The 17,964-nt window shown below is 34.2% G+C and overlaps 3 protein-coding genes and 1 non-coding gene across 6 annotated transcripts; 1 reads left to right on the top strand and 3 right to left on the bottom strand.

The window, feature by feature from the left end:
• Window positions 1-792: 792 nt before the first annotated feature.
• LOC133789585 (putative disease resistance protein At1g50180) lies at window positions 793-5,034 on the bottom strand. The gene is made up of 4 exons (XM_062227384.1): window positions 3,931-5,034; window positions 1,627-3,372; window positions 1,292-1,524; window positions 793-966 (listed from the first exon to the last, which is right to left on the bottom strand). Exons 1-3 carry the CDS (start codon window positions 5,024-5,026, stop codon window positions 1,469-1,471), a joined length of 2,898 nt encoding a protein of 965 aa, XP_062083368.1. The 5' UTR covers window positions 5,027-5,034; the 3' UTR covers window positions 793-966; window positions 1,292-1,468.
• A 2,277-nt stretch (window positions 5,035-7,311) lies between these two features.
• On the bottom strand, window positions 7,312-11,865 carry LOC133790234 (putative disease resistance protein At1g50180). 3 transcript variants are annotated; one of them, XM_062227787.1, is made up of 6 exons: window positions 10,532-11,865; window positions 9,933-10,354; window positions 8,416-8,532; window positions 8,244-8,327; window positions 8,048-8,109; window positions 7,312-7,640 (listed from the first exon to the last, which is right to left on the bottom strand). In XM_062227787.1, the coding sequence occupies exons 1-3, from the start codon at window positions 11,595-11,597 to the stop codon at window positions 8,524-8,526; spliced, it is 1,497 nt and encodes a 498-aa protein (XP_062083771.1). In that variant the 5' UTR covers window positions 11,598-11,865; the 3' UTR covers window positions 7,312-7,640; window positions 8,048-8,109; window positions 8,244-8,327; window positions 8,416-8,523. The 3 variants fall into 3 exon arrangements, with proteins under 3 accessions (XP_062083771.1, XP_062083773.1, XP_062083772.1); XM_062227789.1 differs by having other exon boundaries at window positions 10,190-10,354; window positions 10,532-11,858; XM_062227788.1 differs by lacking the exons at window positions 9,933-10,354; window positions 10,532-11,865 and adding an exon at window positions 8,633-9,926.
• Window positions 11,866-15,306: 3,441 nt separating this feature from the next.
• On the top strand, window positions 15,307-17,210 carry LOC133789582 (uncharacterized). The gene is made up of 4 exons (XM_062227383.1): window positions 15,307-16,574; window positions 16,680-16,902; window positions 16,978-17,107; window positions 17,197-17,210. Exons 1-4 carry the CDS (start codon window positions 15,307-15,309, stop codon window positions 17,208-17,210), a joined length of 1,635 nt encoding a protein of 544 aa, XP_062083367.1.
• LOC133793354 (small nucleolar RNA R71) lies at window positions 15,841-15,947 on the bottom strand. The gene has a single exon (XR_009874800.1). It is a non-coding gene; the product is annotated as a small nucleolar RNA R71 (small nucleolar RNA).
• Window positions 17,211-17,964: the final 754 nt, after the last annotated feature.

Raw genomic sequence — 17,964 nt, 5'->3', positions numbered from 1 at the left:
TAATATTAACTTTAACAGAATATTCCTATATTTAACAAAATATTCTTGTATTTAACGGTAGTTTGTAAACACTTAAAACTTAAATAAAATAAAATAAATAAATAAAATAGGATCTTTTTGAGATTTTTTACAATGATAATTATTTAAAAATAATAAATAATTAAACAAATTAAAATATGATATTTTTTAGATATTTTACAATGATAATTATTTTAAAATAATAAAATTATATATTTTATAACTTAAATAAAATTTAATTAAACTTAAACTCATTTATTAGAATAATATAATATTAAACATATAATATAATCTGCTGTCAATTAATAACAATTTTTTTTTTTTAAATTAGCAAGAAACTTAAATTTAAAATATACGTATAATATTTAATATTACATCAAACATGTAATATATAATCTCTTGTTGTCACTCCTAAATTCAAAAACTAGAACAAACATAAAATTAAACAAGAATAAATAAATTATTTAATTAAAATATGATATTTATTTGACATTAATATAAATTTAATAAAAATTATTAATAAATTCTATAACTAAAATTAAGCAAAATACATATTGCACGTTGTTTGTATCTAGTATATATATATATAAATATTTTTTCAATCTCTACAATATTATTTTACATTTTTTTCTCAATATCATATAAAAATAGATTTTAATATTATGCTATTTTAGGCATTTTAATGTTATTAAACCGATGTATGGTAGTTCGAAGTAAACTATAAAAAGTAGAATTTTTGTGATGTAAAATAGAGATAAAATTGCTTATCTAGTATGTGCTCTAACCGGTAAAATATTTCTGCTAAATGACTTTATTAAATTATATTGTTAGCAAAAGTTGTTGTTCATTATGGATTTTTTTTTATTAAATGATGTATTCAATTGGCTGGTAGTCCTTTTGTGGAAGAGTAGCTAAGAGCATTCGACAGAAGGCCGGTTACTTCAAAACCTACAAAAGGATAAATTAAAGGCTGGTTACATCAGTAACGTTTGTTCATATTCTTAAAGACAAAAACTACGTACAAGAAGAAAACCTGAACTAAGGGTATCATTATCACTACTAATGAGGCAAAGACGCCTTGTTCTTTATTAACAGCTAAGCAGTTGTAATGTTGGGTGGAATTCAAGGAACAAGAAGTGTAATAAAATGAATAATGCAATTAAAGTAAAAGAGTAAAATTAAGTTTCAGGCTAATAATTAATCAAAATTTAGGTAGCTATAGAATAAGTCCAAAGTATTGGTGAATACAATGGAATGAAGGCACATGCGCTACCTGGACTTTGTTTGTAGAAATCTTCTCCTTCTAGTCCAAATTGCTTGTGTTTGATCACAATTTCCTTAATTGAGACTGATAACATATCTCAGCCGATGGCTTGTGTATTCTTGTGCTTGTTTACAGGTCAAAAGCCATATCCCAGCACTGTAATGGCTAATGGCAAAGCACCACTACTTAATATGCAATCATTTCCCCTGCTACTGTTCTTTTTCTCCTGTATTCTTCCCAAACTGCAAACCAACAAAGGATGAAATATATATATATATATATCAAAATGGAATGGAGTGGATATCAGTTCAGAACTTGTAAACAAAATAGATATATGTACATACCTTCATCACAGTTCAGAAATACACGAGATGACACATGGCGGACTTTGTAGAAATCCTCTCCTCCTTCCTCCAAGTTTTCTTTGAATTCCCTAGGCATCCCTTCAATCTTCATTTCCTTAAGCGTAGTAATGTATCTTAGTCCATCTGGAACTCTCCTGAATCTCCAACAATTACTGATCCTCAAAAGGCGAAGATTAGACAAGGCCCCTTCCTCCACCTTCCACTCTTTTAAGTCAATTATGTACTTAATCTGAAGAGATTCTAGCTGAGGAAAGCCTCCGTTTGAGCACACCATCTCATTCCCCACAAAGCTAGAATCATAAATGCAAAGGACTCTTAACTTTGGTAGCTTTTCTAGGATTGGCATTGGATCATCCTTGAGATAAGTATGAACCAATACTAACTTAATAAGGTTTGGGGAGAACTGCTTGTGTTCTGGTAATTTTACCATGCGCAACCACAGTTTGAGCTTATTAATTTGAGGATAGCTTAGTATGATAGGAACAATATTTATCATGATGTCTTCATCATTGCTTACTTGTAAATGCCGAAGACTATTGAATGTGACAGTTGGGGGACTGTGGTCAATTCTCCCTGAATCTTTTTCCACTTCAATCTTTAATTTCTTTAGATTGGTCAACTGTAGAAAATCATTCCAGTCAAGGTAGTTGGTTTGAACACCTGCTAATGTTTGTAAATTTCTAAGATTAGGTAACCTCAACCATTTGCCAAATGCTACATCATATGGATTATTTGCATACATGTTGTACAAGTAGAAATGCCTTAATTGTTCTAACTTCCACACTACATTTGGTACTTTCCTATTTCGTGGTAACTTTAAAGTCTGCAGACATCTCAAATTTCCAATAGAAGATGGAATTTCACCTTTAATACAACTTTCAATACTAAGCAACCTCAAGTGAATAAGCTTTCCAATTTCTTTAGGCAACTTCTCTCCTACATTACCATAACGAAAACTTAGCTTTAAGACTCTAAGTTTGAGAAAACGATCGAGTACAGGTCTCAATACTTGGTTTTTGGGGGGATAAACATTATCTACAATAAGACACCTAAGAGAGTCACTGGTATTATTAACAAAACAAAAAAAATCATCAACACGATCATCTTCATCTTCATCGTCATGGTCAAAATAAATGGCAACTCTCCTTACATTTGAAGATACAGCTTCTAGGGGCTGCTCTCTATTCCTCAAATCAATAAATTGCAAAAACCTTTCATCTTGAGCTTTAGACAAGCACAAGTCTCGCATGAGATCATGAATACGAAATGATTTTATTCTTCCATTTAAACCCCAATTTTCAACCTGAACCATGCTCCTTTCCACCAACTCAGTTAACCAATCATATGCCACATCCTCAATAGTTTTCATTGAACTTTCTCTTAGCAATATAAAACCTTCTGCTATCAGGGTGAGGCATAATTCTTTTACTTGTATTTCAGAGTCTTCAGGGTAACGAGACAAATACAGAAAACAAGGCTTCAAGTAAAATAGTAATTCATCATAACTCAAACCCAACACTGATGAAACACCATGGTATTTTGAGTCATCATGTTCTCTGCCTTTAGTTATGTATCTCATTACATTTTCATTCATCTCTTCCCACTCATGAACTGTGTGCATCGTAGATAGAAGCCCACTGAGCACGATGATGGCTAATGGCAAACCAAAGCAGTGTATAAGCATTACTCGCCCTAGTACTTCCATTCTTTCTCTATCTTTTGAGTCTAATAGAATATGGCAAAAATGTACAAAACAAAAATTAAAATGACAGTTAAGAGTTGGAACATGTATAAAGCCTATATATTACTAAATTGTCATGCATAAAGTACGCTCAATTGAAATATATATAGGGGAATTCTTCTACAAGGGTTTCAGTTTAAGCCCTACCGGTAGGGTTTTCACTGTTCTCGACTCGTGAACAGTTTTCGGCGTGATTTTTTTATGACCGTGTATATTGTTGCTATTTAGAGCATCTTGCAAATTTTCAGAAAATTCCGAATAGTTTATAATACCGAAAACTAAGTTCAAACATGTTGTTGCATGCGTGACTAATTTTTTTTATGCGCGTGGAAAACAACATATTTGAAGCTAGTTTTCAGTATTGTAAACTATTCGGAATTTTCTGAAAATTGACAGGATGCTCTAAACAACTACAATATATACGGTCATAAAAAAATCGCGCTGAAAACTGTTCACGAGTCAAAAATAGTAAAGAGCCGGTAGGGCTTAAAGTGGAGCTCTCGTAGAAGAATTACCATAGATATATATATATATATATATACTTATATAATAGAGATAGCGAAGTATATTACTTGTTTGGTCCTCTCCAAAACGTGAAGATTTATTCTGAAATAGCTCCCAGCTCTCGTTCTCGTTGAGACAGTGAGGTTCATGGATAAAACCATTTTGATCAGCATGCAAAGCTACATTCTTTACCCGAGAAGTGAGTAAAATCTTGCTATCTGTTTCCTCTTGAGGGAACGCAGCTTTTAGACGACCCCAAGTTGAAGTGGTCCAAATATCATCAAGGAGCACCAAACATTTCCTCTGTTTCTGAAAGTAGTAAAGCTTCTTGACTAATTCACTCTCACTCATGCTTTCGATTTCCTGTCGTCCTGCTCGTGTGGGAGAAGTCATGAAGCCAAATAAAATCCCTTTCCAAACGTCTTGTACTACACATTGTTGAGATATTGAGGCCCAAGCAAAACAATCAAAGCGACTTCTAACTTGAGGATGTTGATAAACCTTTCTTGCAAGAGTAGTCTTCCCCAAACCACACATCCCACATACAGAGATCACCCTATGACTACGATGATTCTCTTTCGTAGTCAAAAGGGCTACCAGTTCTTTGATGTCTTGGTCGAATCCAACAACATCATTCTCCACAATATGAGAATAAGCTCGCCTCAACTCTCTTTGCTCCTTGATATGCCTTGAAGAAGTATCACCTTCTTTGACCCTTAATTCCCTTATACCGTATGCTTGTAAATTTGATGTCAAAGTAACAATGCTGGATGAGATCCTCTCAATCTCTGATCCAACTTTATGGACAACAATCCCTTCCTTCAAGATGCAAGCATATCTTTTGAGTACACTTATGACACCTCTGCTATTCTTCTTAGAAATCACTCTCAAGATGTAAGTTTCAATAACATCCTCCAAGTCATGAGAAATATCTCTGACTTGGACAACCCAAAGGCGCACTCTCTCATCGCCATCTCTTACATGAGCATCGGCATCTTTTAAGAAAGCACACATCCATTGCAGCTTGGTCTGTGCATCCACGACTTGGCCTCTGACTCCACACAAGAAATTAGCTTCATTGAGTACCAACTCTCCAAGCCTTTCAATCACAAAGGAAACAGCAGCCTCTGCCATATCTTCTTCTTCTTCTTCTCTCTTTCTTGTTACTGGGAAAATGAAGATATAAGGGGTCGTTTGGTATCTGTAATCAGAAACCAAGTATAGTAGTCCTCTGACAGTTTTCTTATAATTATATTAGTAATCACACTAAATTTTGCATAAGACATTGATCTCTGCCATTACACACACACCTTTTCAATTATTGTTTTAAATTAATCATTAAATATATTATCTTTTCTCGATTTCCTTGGGGGCACATGTGCATTTGAATATCATTTTTTTTCCAATGATTATTTTAAATGGAAAGATGTCATTAAATAATCTTTCTATTTTTCTCAGTTTGCTTAGGTGTATATGTGGATTTGAATATCTTTGTGCAAGTTTCCATCTTTTCTCTGTTTTCGATGACTATTTTAAACTGATCAAAGAGACAAAGGCCATATGCAACTCATAGGAAGGAGCACCATCACACTGTGAATGAATAAGAGTACTTAAGAGAAAATGAATTGGATAAAATGATCTCTGTAAATGTACCAGAGATATGAGACTTTATTATTTATAGCTGAATAGTAAAAACATACAAAGAGAGGGAAAAAGGAGCGGGAAACCAAGAAGTGATTAACAGGAAACTCAACTAAGATCTTCTGAAATAGAAAGGAATAGAAGAGCTTCTGTGAGGTTATCTATTGGTTATGACAATATTTGGTTAGCCAAAAATAAAACTGTAAAAACCAGTAGAGATAACATACTATATAATGGGAATACATGGTGATAATAGAATGTACATTGAGGGTGATTATTGTAGGTGAGAAGCTGAGAAGTGTAGTTGTTAATGGCTCCTGCAACACACCTTCCCTTACCATCTTCATCCTTACAGTCCCCTAAGAACACACACATATATATATATATCATTACAATTAACAAGAAGAAAAAAAGAGAGAAAAGTGAGAAGAATTTACTGTTGTACTGGGATGAGCAAAGAGAGTCAGGAGTGTCAATGTAGTGCAGAGCTGAAGACCAGTGATAACGAAACTTGACTTGATCAGCCCATGTACACAAGGATCCCAACTCAGTCTCTCCAGTTTCTGAAAGCAAGTCCTTCACAGCATTTTCTGCTGCTTTGCTCAACCTAGACTGTTTGTTTTTGTTTTTTTGTTAATTAATTGGCTTCAAATGAAACATATTTTTGAGCCAAGAAATGATGACTGGAAACACAAGCAGGGTCAGTACAGACAAAACGAACCTTATCAGACAATTTTATATATAAATTTTAACCAAGTCATTACATTATCAGACTTAACCAAAACTCAACTAAGATCAGATGGTTTTCTGAAATACAATAGAGAAGGAGAGCTGTGAGACATTGTGGTGTTTGAGTGTAAGCAGGTTATCTTGATATATATATATATATATATATATATATATCTTGTAAACTTGATGATGATAGTGAAAAGGCTGACAGTGATCTAGTTTTGGATGAACCACGTACAACTGATTGTGTTGTTTATGTTTTGTTTTATCTATTAATTAGTTGGTTTTTCTGTTGTGTTGATTTTGTTGTTGCTGAGTATGTTTTGTGGTTATTAATGTACAATTGTATTATACATAATTATTTCATATAAAAACACATTAATTAGTGAACAGGCAGTTATTTCAGTCTTCACTAGTGTAAATATCAGCCTTGTTTGCATTTGCAACTACAGACTTTATTCATTAATAAACATCACATTTCTCAAATCTCCATCTAATATATATATATATATATATATATATGCATATGTATTCCAAGGTATATACATATATATATAAATCAAGATTACTATTCTTGAAAAATATTCCATCTAATATCACAAGTCTGCATACATCTCAAATCTTCTCCGCACACGCCTAAATCTATAATACTAATCAATCGTAGGTGGATATAAGCTTTCCAACTTCTGTAGGAAATTTTAAGACGCTAGGAGTTACTAAGATTCAAAATTCTATAAGCTTATGAAAGTGATTGAACACATGTGAAATGGGGAGAAATTGGGGATACTTGAGATCAAGCTTGGGTTGTAAAATGGGGATATAAAGCAATGCATTTAGAAGAGAAGAGAATAGAATTGAGTTATTACTTGTTTCCAAAGGAGTGTCACGGCCCCACTTGACTATGAAGTGGGTTTTTGACCGTTGAAACTGCGCGCTAAGATGGGCTTGGTGCATTTTGACAACAAATGGTTGTGGGCGTAGGTAGGAGAAACAAAATGGTGAAATTGAAAAGGCTTTGAAAGTGTGTGAAGTGAAGTGAACACTCTGAATACCACCCAAAGACATGCTTTTTGCTTATGAAAATAACATACATTTCATAGAAAAGTAGAGATATGACCTCCACCCAAAATATAGTAACTTATGAATGAAACATTAAAACTGTAGAAGCACACACACACACAAACAAACAATCCAAACATTATGCAACAAATAAATTTGTGTGGAGAAAAGCCACACCAAAGTAAAACACGCCAACACATACACAATCCAAACATTATTGAACAATTAATTAACTAATTGCGGGAAGAGTAGAGATCCTCCTCCTCCTCCTCCATCACAACGTTACTACTCGAACTCATCGTCTTCTATCAGTCTCACCCTACATCAATAGTAATACCATTGAGAAAAAGGAAAGGTACAAAATGATCAATGATTGAGACACACTCAACTTGTAAAGTTCAAAGTAGTCGCACTTAAAATTATCTATGGTTAAAGTTCAACACACCTCATTATGGGTAACAAAAAATATATGAAATTTGAGTTTGGATGATTAAAAAAACACTTGTGTAAGCTTTTGGATAAAAAATAAACAGATCTTTTTTGAGAAGCAAAGTAGCAAAGCAACAGGTAAAACTTAAGTGATTGAAAATTTTATCAAAGACAAATTCCTCTCAACTCTCTTATTTTACATTATAAAACCATGTCATGCAGATTTCGTTAAAGAATACACCCTCAAATTGTAGATAATCTAAAGGAGTGACAGAAAGATGAATTAGTCAAACATACCAGCCAGCCGTATTTGCCATTCTGGAATAGAATTTGGACTAGCTACCATGTTTTTCAAGGTCCTGAAAAGTAGAAATAATTAAAATTCTGAGTACTGCATGATATGGGTCATACTGCATAAGTACAATACTAAACTAAGGAGGACACAAATGATTTATATCTGAGATGAACAATTAGAGAAAGTAGCAGAGTCCACCTTGAAGAATTGTGTGGGGCCAAAGCCAATGCTTGAGAAGAATTCAGGTTCGGGTAGGTACGCCATCCATGAATCATCTACAACCTGTAACATCAAAAATTATTGGGTGGTAAAATGAGGATATAAAGCAATACATTGAGAAGAGAAGAGAAGAGAATTGAGTAGCTAATACTTGTGGAAGAGGAAGAGGACCACTGGACTGGATTGAAGCCAGAGAACAAAGAGGGGCCAGACTCCAAACTTATTATATATAAACTTGCTATTCGAACTCGTCGTGTTCTCACTCATTCTGCATTAACAAAGAAATGTCATTAAGAATACAAATTACTATCAAGCAATGGAATGGAATGAGTTTAAAACTTGTGAACAAGATAGATATATGTACTTACATCAATAGTTAGAGTTGAGAAATATACGGGATGGGATGTGGTGGACTTTGTAGAAGTCCTCTCCTCCTTCCTCCACCCTTTCTTCGAATTCCCTAGGCATACGCTCAATCTTCATTTCCTTAAGCGTAGTAATGTATCTTAATCCATCAGGAACTCTCTTCAATTTTAGGCATTTAACAATCCCCAAAATCCGAAGACTAGACAAGGCCCCTTCCTCCACCTTCCACTCTTCTAAGTTTCCTAGATATTGAATCTGAAGAGATTCCAGTTGAGGGAAACCTCCTTTTGAGCACACCATCTCATTCCCCTTAAAGCTATCAATACCAAGGAAAAGGACTCTTAAACTCGATAGCTTTTCTAGGGTTGGCATTGGATCGTCCTTAAGTTCAGTAAATTGCAACTTTAACTTTATAAGGTTTGGGGAGAATTGGTTGTATTGGGGTAATTTTACTATTCTTCTGTATAGTTTAAGCTTATATATTTGAGGGTAGCTTAATATCACAGGAACAATATCTACTATCACCTCTTCTTCAGGACAATATATTTGTAAATGCCTAAGACGGACGAAGGTGACAGTCGTGGGATCTTGGAAAATTCTTTCCAAACTTCTATCCACTCTAATCGCTAATTTCTTCAGATTCGTCAAGTGCAAAAAATCATTCCTATCAAGGTACTTCAGTTGAACACCTGTCAATGTTTGCAAATTTCTAAGATTAGGTAACCTCAACCATTTACTAAAGGCTGAGATACCATGAGCATAGGGTAAGGATAAGTGCCTCAATTGTTCCAACTTCCACATTACATTTGGTACTTCGACACGGAATCTGTATGATTTTACCAGTAAAGTCTGTAGACATCTCAAATTGCCAATGGAAGATGGGATATTTTTCACATCGGTATTACGACTAGTACTAAGCAACCTTAGGTAAATAAGCTTTCCAATTTCTTTAGGCAACTTCAAAACACCCTTAAAACTTACCTTTAAAACTCTAAGCATGAGAAAGCTATTGATCACAGGTGTCAATACTTTTTTGGGCTTCACTAATTCTATGATAAGACACCGAAGAGCACCATTTATATTATCAACAAAAGGAAGAAAATCATCAACACCATCATTATCAAAATAAATGGCAACTCTTCTTATGTCTGTAGATACAGATTTTAGTGGCTCCTCCCCTCTATTCCTTAAATCACTAAACTGTAGAAAGTTTTCATCTTGAGCTTTAGACAAGCACATATCTCGCATGAGATCATGAATACGAAATGATTTCATTTTTCTTGTCAAACCCCACTCTTCTACCTGAATCATGCTTCTTTCCACCAACTCACTTAAGCAATCATATGCCACATCCTCGATGGAATTAGTTGAAGCTCCTCTTGAAGGTATAAAACCTTCTGCTACGAGCATAAGACATAATTCTTTTACTTGTATGGTGGCATCCTCAGGATAATGAGCCAAATAAAGAAAACAAGGTTTCAAGTAAAATGGCAATTCATCGTAACTCAAACCTAACACTGATGAAACACCAGAGTATTTTGAGTCATCATGTTCTCTACCTTTAGTTATGTATCTCATTACATTTCCTTTAATCTCCTCCCACTCATTAACTGTGTGCTTCGTAGATAGAAGCCCACTAAGTACGATGATGGCCAATGGCAGACCAGAACAATGTCTGAGCATCTCTCGCCCTAGTACGCCCATTCTTTCATTATCTTTTGAGTCTGATTTCATACACCAAAAATGCACAAAAGCAATTAAACTGACATTACATTTGGAACATGTATAAATTCGATATATTACTAATTTTTTTTTAAGTATAATGATAAAACGGGATAGTAAGATTAAATAATACTCTTAATTGAAAAAATACATAATAAAGTGAGAGTGGAATATATTACTTGTTGGATCCTTTCCAAAACATGAAGTCTTTTTCTGAAACAGCTCCCAGCTCTCATTCTCGTTTAGACACCGAGGTTCATGGATGAAACCATTCTGATCAACATGAAATGCTACGTTCTTTATTCGAGTTGTGAGTAAAATCTTGCTATCGGTTTCGTCTTGAGGGAATGCAGCTTTCAGACCATCCCAGGTGGAAGCGGTCCAAATGTCATCGAGGAGTACCAAACATTTTCTTTGTTTTTGAAGGTTGTAAAGCTTTTTTGCTATCTCACCATTCCCCATTCTTTTAATCTCCTTCCTTTCTTCTTGTGTTGGAGAAGTCAAACCAAATAAAATCCCTTCCCATACTTCTCGCACTACACATTGTTGAGATATTGATGCCCAAGCAAAACAATCAAAGTGAGCTCTGACTTGGGGATGATGATAGACTTTTCTTGCAAGGGTAGTCTTTCCCAAACCACCCATCCCACATATAGAGATCACTCTATGGCTACGAGGATTCTCTTTCCCAATCAAACGAGCTACCAATTCTTCGACATCTTTGTCGAATCCAACAACTACATTCTCCACAACATGAGAATAAGCTCTTCTCAAGTCTCTTTGCGGTTGGATGTTGTTTGATGAAGTTTCACCCATTTCCTTGACCCTTAATTCTCTTATGCCATATGTTTGTAGGGATGAAGTCAAAGTAGCAATGCTGGATGAGATCTTCTCAATCTCTGCTCCAATTTTATGGACATAAATTCCTTCGCTGAAGATGCAAGCATACCTTTTCAGTACACTAATGACACCTCTCCCGTTCCTCTTGGAAACCACTTTCAAGACATAAGTTTCAATAACATCCTCCAAGTCATAAGAAGTATCTCTGACTTGGACAACCCAAAGGCGCACTCTCTCATCGCCATCTCTTACATGAGCATCTGCATCTTTTAAGAAAGCGCGCATCCATAGCAGCTTGGTGTGTGCATCCTTGACTTGGACTTTGACTCCAGACAAGAACTTAGCTTCGTTCAGTAGCAAGTCTCCAAGTCTTTCAATCACAGGGGAAACAACAGCCTCTGCCATCTCTTCTTCTTCTTCTCTCTTTCTTGTTCCTGGGAAAATGAAGATACAAGTGTTTCTCTAACCAAATGAAAACTGACAACAACTCCTTGGTGCAAATGGATTTAAAAATTTTAAGCATTTCATCTAAGTGGCTTAAATCTTTTTTTTTTCTTTTTCGAAGCAATTAATTTGTCATTTGTTTTTATTTTAAAATGATCGTGGTTGGTAGAAGTGGCTAATTAATAATTCCATTCCACATGGGATGATAAGGTTAAGGACAAACTGAGATATATTTTATTTGTATTTGAGCCATTTTTTTCTAACACTGATCTGTAAAGTATTTCCACCAAATGACTTTTGATTATTTTAAATTGACCGATGGTTCTTCGGTGTAGGAGTAGCTAAAGCATTCTCAGTGTAATTTTCCTTGCTTTTTCAAAAGCATCTTTCTTTTGTTATGGTTTGTGTTTTAAATTGATTATCCACACACACACACATATATATATACTAGTTGTTAAGCCAAAGATTCCCATATATATATATATATATATATATATACTAGTTGATTTACGACTTATGAGTCAAGCCAAATATTTACAAAACATTCCCACATATATATATACTAGTTGTTAGGTACCCGTTAATTAAAAATAATATATGTAGAAAAATTAATTTTATTTTTTTAAATAATTTTAATCAAAATTAAATTTAATAGATATTTTTTTATATAATTATACTTTTGATAAATCATTAAAATACAAATTATGTTAGTAAGTATTTAAATAAAGTACAAAAGAATAAAGTGGAAATTTTGTTTTAATATATGACATAATATGAACAAATTTTATTTACTAAATTATATAAAAAAAAAAATCGAAAAGAGTACCAGACACATATTCTAGAAGTTTTATTATTAAAATGATAAAATAAACCCAATAATATATGAATATGATAATATCAAAAATTAAATAATAAAGATAAGTTTTTTCAATCTACAAGCCAGTTAAAAGTAAAATATACTAAAAACAAAACAAAAAAAGATAAAATAAAAGAAGAATGGAAGTAATACTTTAAGTACATCTATATTTGTACACATCTTATCCAATGAAATCAATCTCTTTGACACATATATAGTATTAGGTAGTAGAGAAAATAGGTTGAATGTTTGATTATTCATCTTTATTATACAATAGTAGATATATATATATATATATAACAGTATTATATTTAGTAAATTAGTGTGAAAGAAAGAAATAAAAAAGAAAAATCACAATACGGAAAACCGACAAAAGAAGAATGACCAACAACATATCCATTTATATAAAAAGGGAAAATTGCGGCATAAGTACCCAATGTTTGAGTTTTGTACGCAGCATAGACCAAATATTTATTTTTAGTGGCAATAGTACTCAAAGTTAGTAAAAGTGTAATAATTCTGTCAATCTCCTCCGTTAGGTCTGTTAATGAGCTTATTAGGCAGACCAGAGTCACGATTTTATTGGTCCAAATCATAATTATTTTTAAAATATTATTGAGCTGGACCAATTACAGAGTGACACGTGTTGGTCCAGCCATCACGAAACGAAGACCTAACGGAGGAGGCTGACAGAATTATATTTTTACTAATTTTGGGTACTATTGCCACTAAAAATAAACATTGGGTCTATGCCGCGTACAAAACCCAAACATTAGGTACTTATGCCACAAATATTTCATATATTAATAATGTAAAAATAATTAAATTAAAAGAAAAAGAAAACAAGAACACATAAATAAAATGAATGATCACATTTACCTTAAAAAAATAATCATAAAATCATATTTCTTCTTAATTATTTTGAAAATAATTCTATAAAGTTGTAATATAGTTGTTTATAATTAATATGAAACTAATATATTTTTTTTTGTACAAATAGTATAATTTTATTTAAAATAATCTTAAACAAAATTATGTATGATGGATATCTTTTTATAATTTTGCTAATATGTTAATATGTTTTTTTTTAATTACGACATAAAGAGGACAAATTTTATTTACTAAATTTAAAAAGAAAATATTATTAAAAAAAATAATATGATACTTTGAAAAAATATATAATATGATATTAAATAATTAACTAATATATATCATATTATAATGTTAATATTTATTTAAATGATGAAAAGAGAATACATTTTAATTACTTAATTTTAAAAATACTATTAAAAAATAAACCTCAATAAAAAATAAGAGAAGAAAGGGAATAAAAATAATAATGAAAAATAGAAATATTCGAATAAATTTTATTGGGTAATTAATTTAAGAAAAAACAAAAGTATATAATGATAGTATAAAAAAAAATACATGGTGGATGTTGGGGGTGTGATAAGCGTACAAAATATACGCTTATTATTAACAATTTCAGATTGATTTGATTGTTTCTCTCAAGAGAAAGTTTCTATTTAATCTGTTTGGTGAACTTGTGCAGTTTGTCGTTATAATTCTGCTTTGTTCGAGAATTTAGATAAATGTTGGTTTTAGTATTCAAAAATTGGCCAATATGTGGAAATATGGTACAGGCGATATATCGCCTGCCTTGGGCGATATATCGGCATAAGGAGGAATTCCAAATTTTGGCTTTGCAGAAACGACATCAGAAACTTGCGTTTTTATCGAGAACATTCGTCAGGCGATATATCGCCTGCCTTGGGCGATATATCGGCACGAGGGCATTTTTGGAAATTTTCATGGAAATTCGTAGGTTTTTGGGATTTTTGTAAAAAGAATAAAAGGAAGATCAAAGAGGACAGAGGAAGAAGGAGGCATTCTGACGGCAAAGAGAAAGAAACAGAGAAGAATCCGTGTTTATTTCGTTTGTGTTTATTTTATGCTTTTGAATTTTAGATTGGATGATGAAGTTTAATATTATGAACTGAATTCTTATTTAGAGTATTTTAATGTAGTCACTAGATATTCTATTCATCTTTAATGCAATTTCTATGAATCTTTGAATTTATGGTTATCTACTGTTCTTATGTTTAATGCTTGTAATTGATTGGCCATCTGTTGCATGATTATTGGTTTTAATTCAATATCTGAAAAGTGAGAATTGGAATAGCTTTAGACAATAGACATAGATTTCAATTTAGAACGAAAGTATCAAATTGGTTTGTGTAGCAATTAGGTTTTTGTTCTTAATGCGGTTTATGTGCAAAATTTATCACAGACATGTAGAAAATTCGCAGGTAAACTGAATATTTTATATCTTGAGAGAGAATAGAATTGTCATTAGTAAACTTGCTATAACCATAGATCAAAGAAACATATTAGTTGTATTATTGATTGAATAGAATTGAAGGTTGATGAAATTAGAATACTCTAATCTTTCGCTCATATTAAATTTCGTTGATTAAATTGTGTTTTCTTAGTTTATTGTGTTTTCTTAGTTTATTGATCATTGTTAATTGTCATTAAAATTTCATTAGTCAAATAGAAATAAAAGTTTGCTATTGGTAATTATTAGATCAATTCCCTGACGGAACGATAATATATTTCCACTACTATTACTTGTTTATTCGATTGCGTATACTTGCCCAGTAGTAAAAATTCGCAACAAGTTTTTGGCGCCGCTGCCGGGGAATTGATATTCTATTAATATCAAAATAGTTAATTTTTATTCTAATTTGGCTGTTTTTATTATTTGAACTAATCCAAGTTGTCGCACTCTGTTTTAATAGGTGAATCTTTTGTATGCGACATGAAGGATCTGCAAATCTTGTTCCTGTTAATCCTGAAATTGAAAGATCCTGCAGACAAAACAGAAGGAAAAAGAGGTTGGAAGTATCAATGGCTGCCAACCAAAGAGACGGGGTTAACAACAATGATGGTCAGAATCATATCGCTCAGGACCAAAATGTGCGAGCATTAAGAGATTATGTGCTCCCCGCTGTCACAGGAGTACACTCGTGCATTAGGCCGCCTACTATTACTGCCAATAACTTTGAGATTAAGCCGGCGATGATACAAATGGTCCAGACTTCTGTTCAGTTTGGTGGTCTCCCCAATGAGGATCCTAACTTGCACATAGTGAATTTCCTTGAGCTATGTGCAACGTTTAAGTTTAATGGGGTGAGCGATGATGCAATAAGGTTGAGATTGTTCCCTTTTTCACTAAGGGACAGGGCAAAAAGTTGGCTTATTTCTCTACAGGCCAACTCAATCAATACATGGGAGGAACTAGCTCAGAAGTTTCTCTCAAAGTTCTTTCCTCCTGCAAAAGCTGCGAAGTTGAGGGGAGAAATCAATAACTTCTATCAGAATGAGGGAGAGTCATTGTACGATGCATGGGAAAGATTCAAAGACCTGCTCAGAAAATGCCCTCATCACGGTATAGAGAAGTGGATGTTAGTCCACAATTTTTATAACGGGCTTTGCGGTACTACTCGCACTATAATAGATGCAGCAGCAGGCGGTGCTTTCATGAGTAAAGGGGCTGATGAGGCATATGAATTGTTAGAGGAGATGGCTATGAACAATTATCAGTGGCCTGCCGAACGAGACACTTCACAGAGAAAAGTAGCCGGGGTACATGAATTAGATGCTATAACTGCTTTAACTGCTCAGGTTGCTTCATTGACAAAGCAGTTGCAACAAAACAAGATCTCAGCTCAAGCTCAGGCTATACAGATGCAATCAGGGTGTGAAATATGTGGAGGGCCTCATTTATATGAACAGTGTACAGCGCCCAACATGTGTGGTAATATGCCAGTTAATCAGGCTCAGGTACAGGCAGTTGGTAATTTTCAGAGGCCTTATCAGAATCCGTTCTCCAATACTTATAATCCTGGGTGGAGAAATCACCCAAATTTCTCATGGAGAAATAATCAGGGCCAACAGTCACAGTTTCAAGGGCCATACCAGCAGCACATGCCACAACAGCCTATGAATCAAGCCTCATCATCACACCAGCCTAGACCGCAAGATCAACCAGAAAAGACTAATGAGTTGCAAGCAGCCTTGTTGACCCTCACTAATACTCAGACTCAATTCATGACTGAGACCAGATCCTCTATTCGAAACCTTGAGACACAAGTGGGTCAGTTGGCCAACATGCTTAATAACAGACCGCAAGGGAATTTGCCTAGTAATACTGTGGTAAATCCTAAAGAGAACTGTCAAGCAATTTCGTTGAGGAATGGTAAGCAAGTGGAGCAGCCCAGTGTACAAAAGTCAGTGGTTCGGAATGAAGAGTTGGGTGAGAAATCAGATACTAAAGCGAATGGGGTTACTGAAGACCACCAGGGATCAAACAAGTGTCCTCCCGTTGTTGATAGTCAGCCAGTTCAAGTTCCATATCCTCAGAGGCTTAGAAAAACTACACTTGATAAACAGTTTTCTAAGTTTTTAGAGGTATTCAAAAAGCTACACATCAATATTCCATTTGCTGAGGCATTAGAGCAGATGCCTAGTTATGTCAAATTTATGAAAGAACTTCTGTCAAAGAAGAGAAAGATGGAGGAGTATGAGACGGTGGCGCTCACTGAAGAGTGCAGTGCGATATTGCAGAGGAAGTTGCCCCAAAAGTTGAGAGATCCGGGGAGTTTTACTATACCGTGTACAATTGGGAAATTTGAATGTAAGCATGCTTTGTGTGATTTGGGGGCGAGTATAAATCTGATGCCTTTGTCTGTATTCAGAAGACTTGGTTTGGGGGAGGCTAGTCCTACAACAGCCACTCTACAATTAGCAGATCGATCAGTGAAACACCCCAGAGGAATCATAGAGGATGTTCTTGTGAAGGTGGATAAGTTCATTTTTCCGGCAGATTTCATAGTTCTGGATATGGAGGAGGATATGGATGTACCAATCATTCTAGGCAGGCCATTTTTAGCTACGGGGCAGGCTTTGATTGATGTTCAGAAAGGTGAGTTGACACTGCGAGTTCAGGGCGAAGAAGTGGTATTCAACGTGTTTAAGGCCTTAAAGTTTGCAAATGTCAATGACAACTGTTTCAGAGTTGACCTGGTAGAGAAAGCGGTGGCTGAAATTAATCTTACAGAGGATTCACTTCAGAAGAGCTTGACAATTGGAGATATAGATGCTGAGTCAGACAGTGAGGTCCAAGAGTGTGTACAGTGGTTGAATTCTAAAGGGCCAATTTATAATCGAAAATATGAAGATTTGGGCCAAGGACCTGAGAGACCATTACCATCAGTTCAGAAACCTCCAGAGCTAGAATTGAAATCATTGCCTGCACATCTTCGCTATGTTTTCCTGGGTGAGAAGGAGACTTTACCAGTTATTGTGTCTTCTTCTCTTTCTAATGAGGAGATGGAAAAATTGTTAAGGGTGTTGAGAACTCATAAGTTGGCAATTGGATGGACATTGGCAGATATTCAGGGGATAAGT

This window comes from Humulus lupulus, chromosome 7 (assembly GCF_963169125.1).
Source record: "Humulus lupulus chromosome 7, drHumLupu1.1, whole genome shotgun sequence".
NCBI lineage: Eukaryota > Viridiplantae > Streptophyta > Magnoliopsida > Rosales > Cannabaceae > Humulus > Humulus lupulus.
This window is presented reverse-complemented; position numbering and strand designations above follow the sequence as displayed.

Coding starts and splice junctions, on each gene's coding strand:
- LOC133789582 (XM_062227383.1), top strand. CDS start 15,307: ATGCGACATGAAGGATCTGCAAATCTTGTTCCTGTTAATCCTGAAATT. Junction 16,575..16,679: donor AATGAGTTGCAAGCAGCCTT/GTTGACCCTCAC, acceptor GCTTAATAACAG/ACCGCAAGGGAATTTGCCTA. Junction 16,903..16,977: donor TTGATAGTCAGCCAGTTCAA/GTTCCATATCCT, acceptor GTATTCAAAAAG/CTACACATCAATATTCCATT.
- LOC133790234 (XM_062227787.1), bottom strand. CDS start 11,597: ATGGCAGAGGCTGTTGTTTCCCCTGTGATTGAAAGACTTGGAGACTTG. Junction 10,355..10,531: donor TTTTGGAAAGGATCCAACAA/GTAATATATTCC, acceptor GTATGAAATCAG/ACTCAAAAGATAATGAAAGA.
- LOC133789585 (XM_062227384.1), bottom strand. CDS start 5,026: ATGGCAGAGGCTGCTGTTTCCTTTGTGATTGAAAGGCTTGGAGAGTTG. Junction 3,373..3,930: donor TCGCTATCTCTATTATATAA/GTATATATATAT, acceptor ATATTCTATTAG/ACTCAAAAGATAGAGAAAGA. Junction 1,525..1,626: donor ATTTCTGAACTGTGATGAAG/GTATGTACATAT, acceptor GTTGGTTTGCAG/TTTGGGAAGAATACAGGAGA.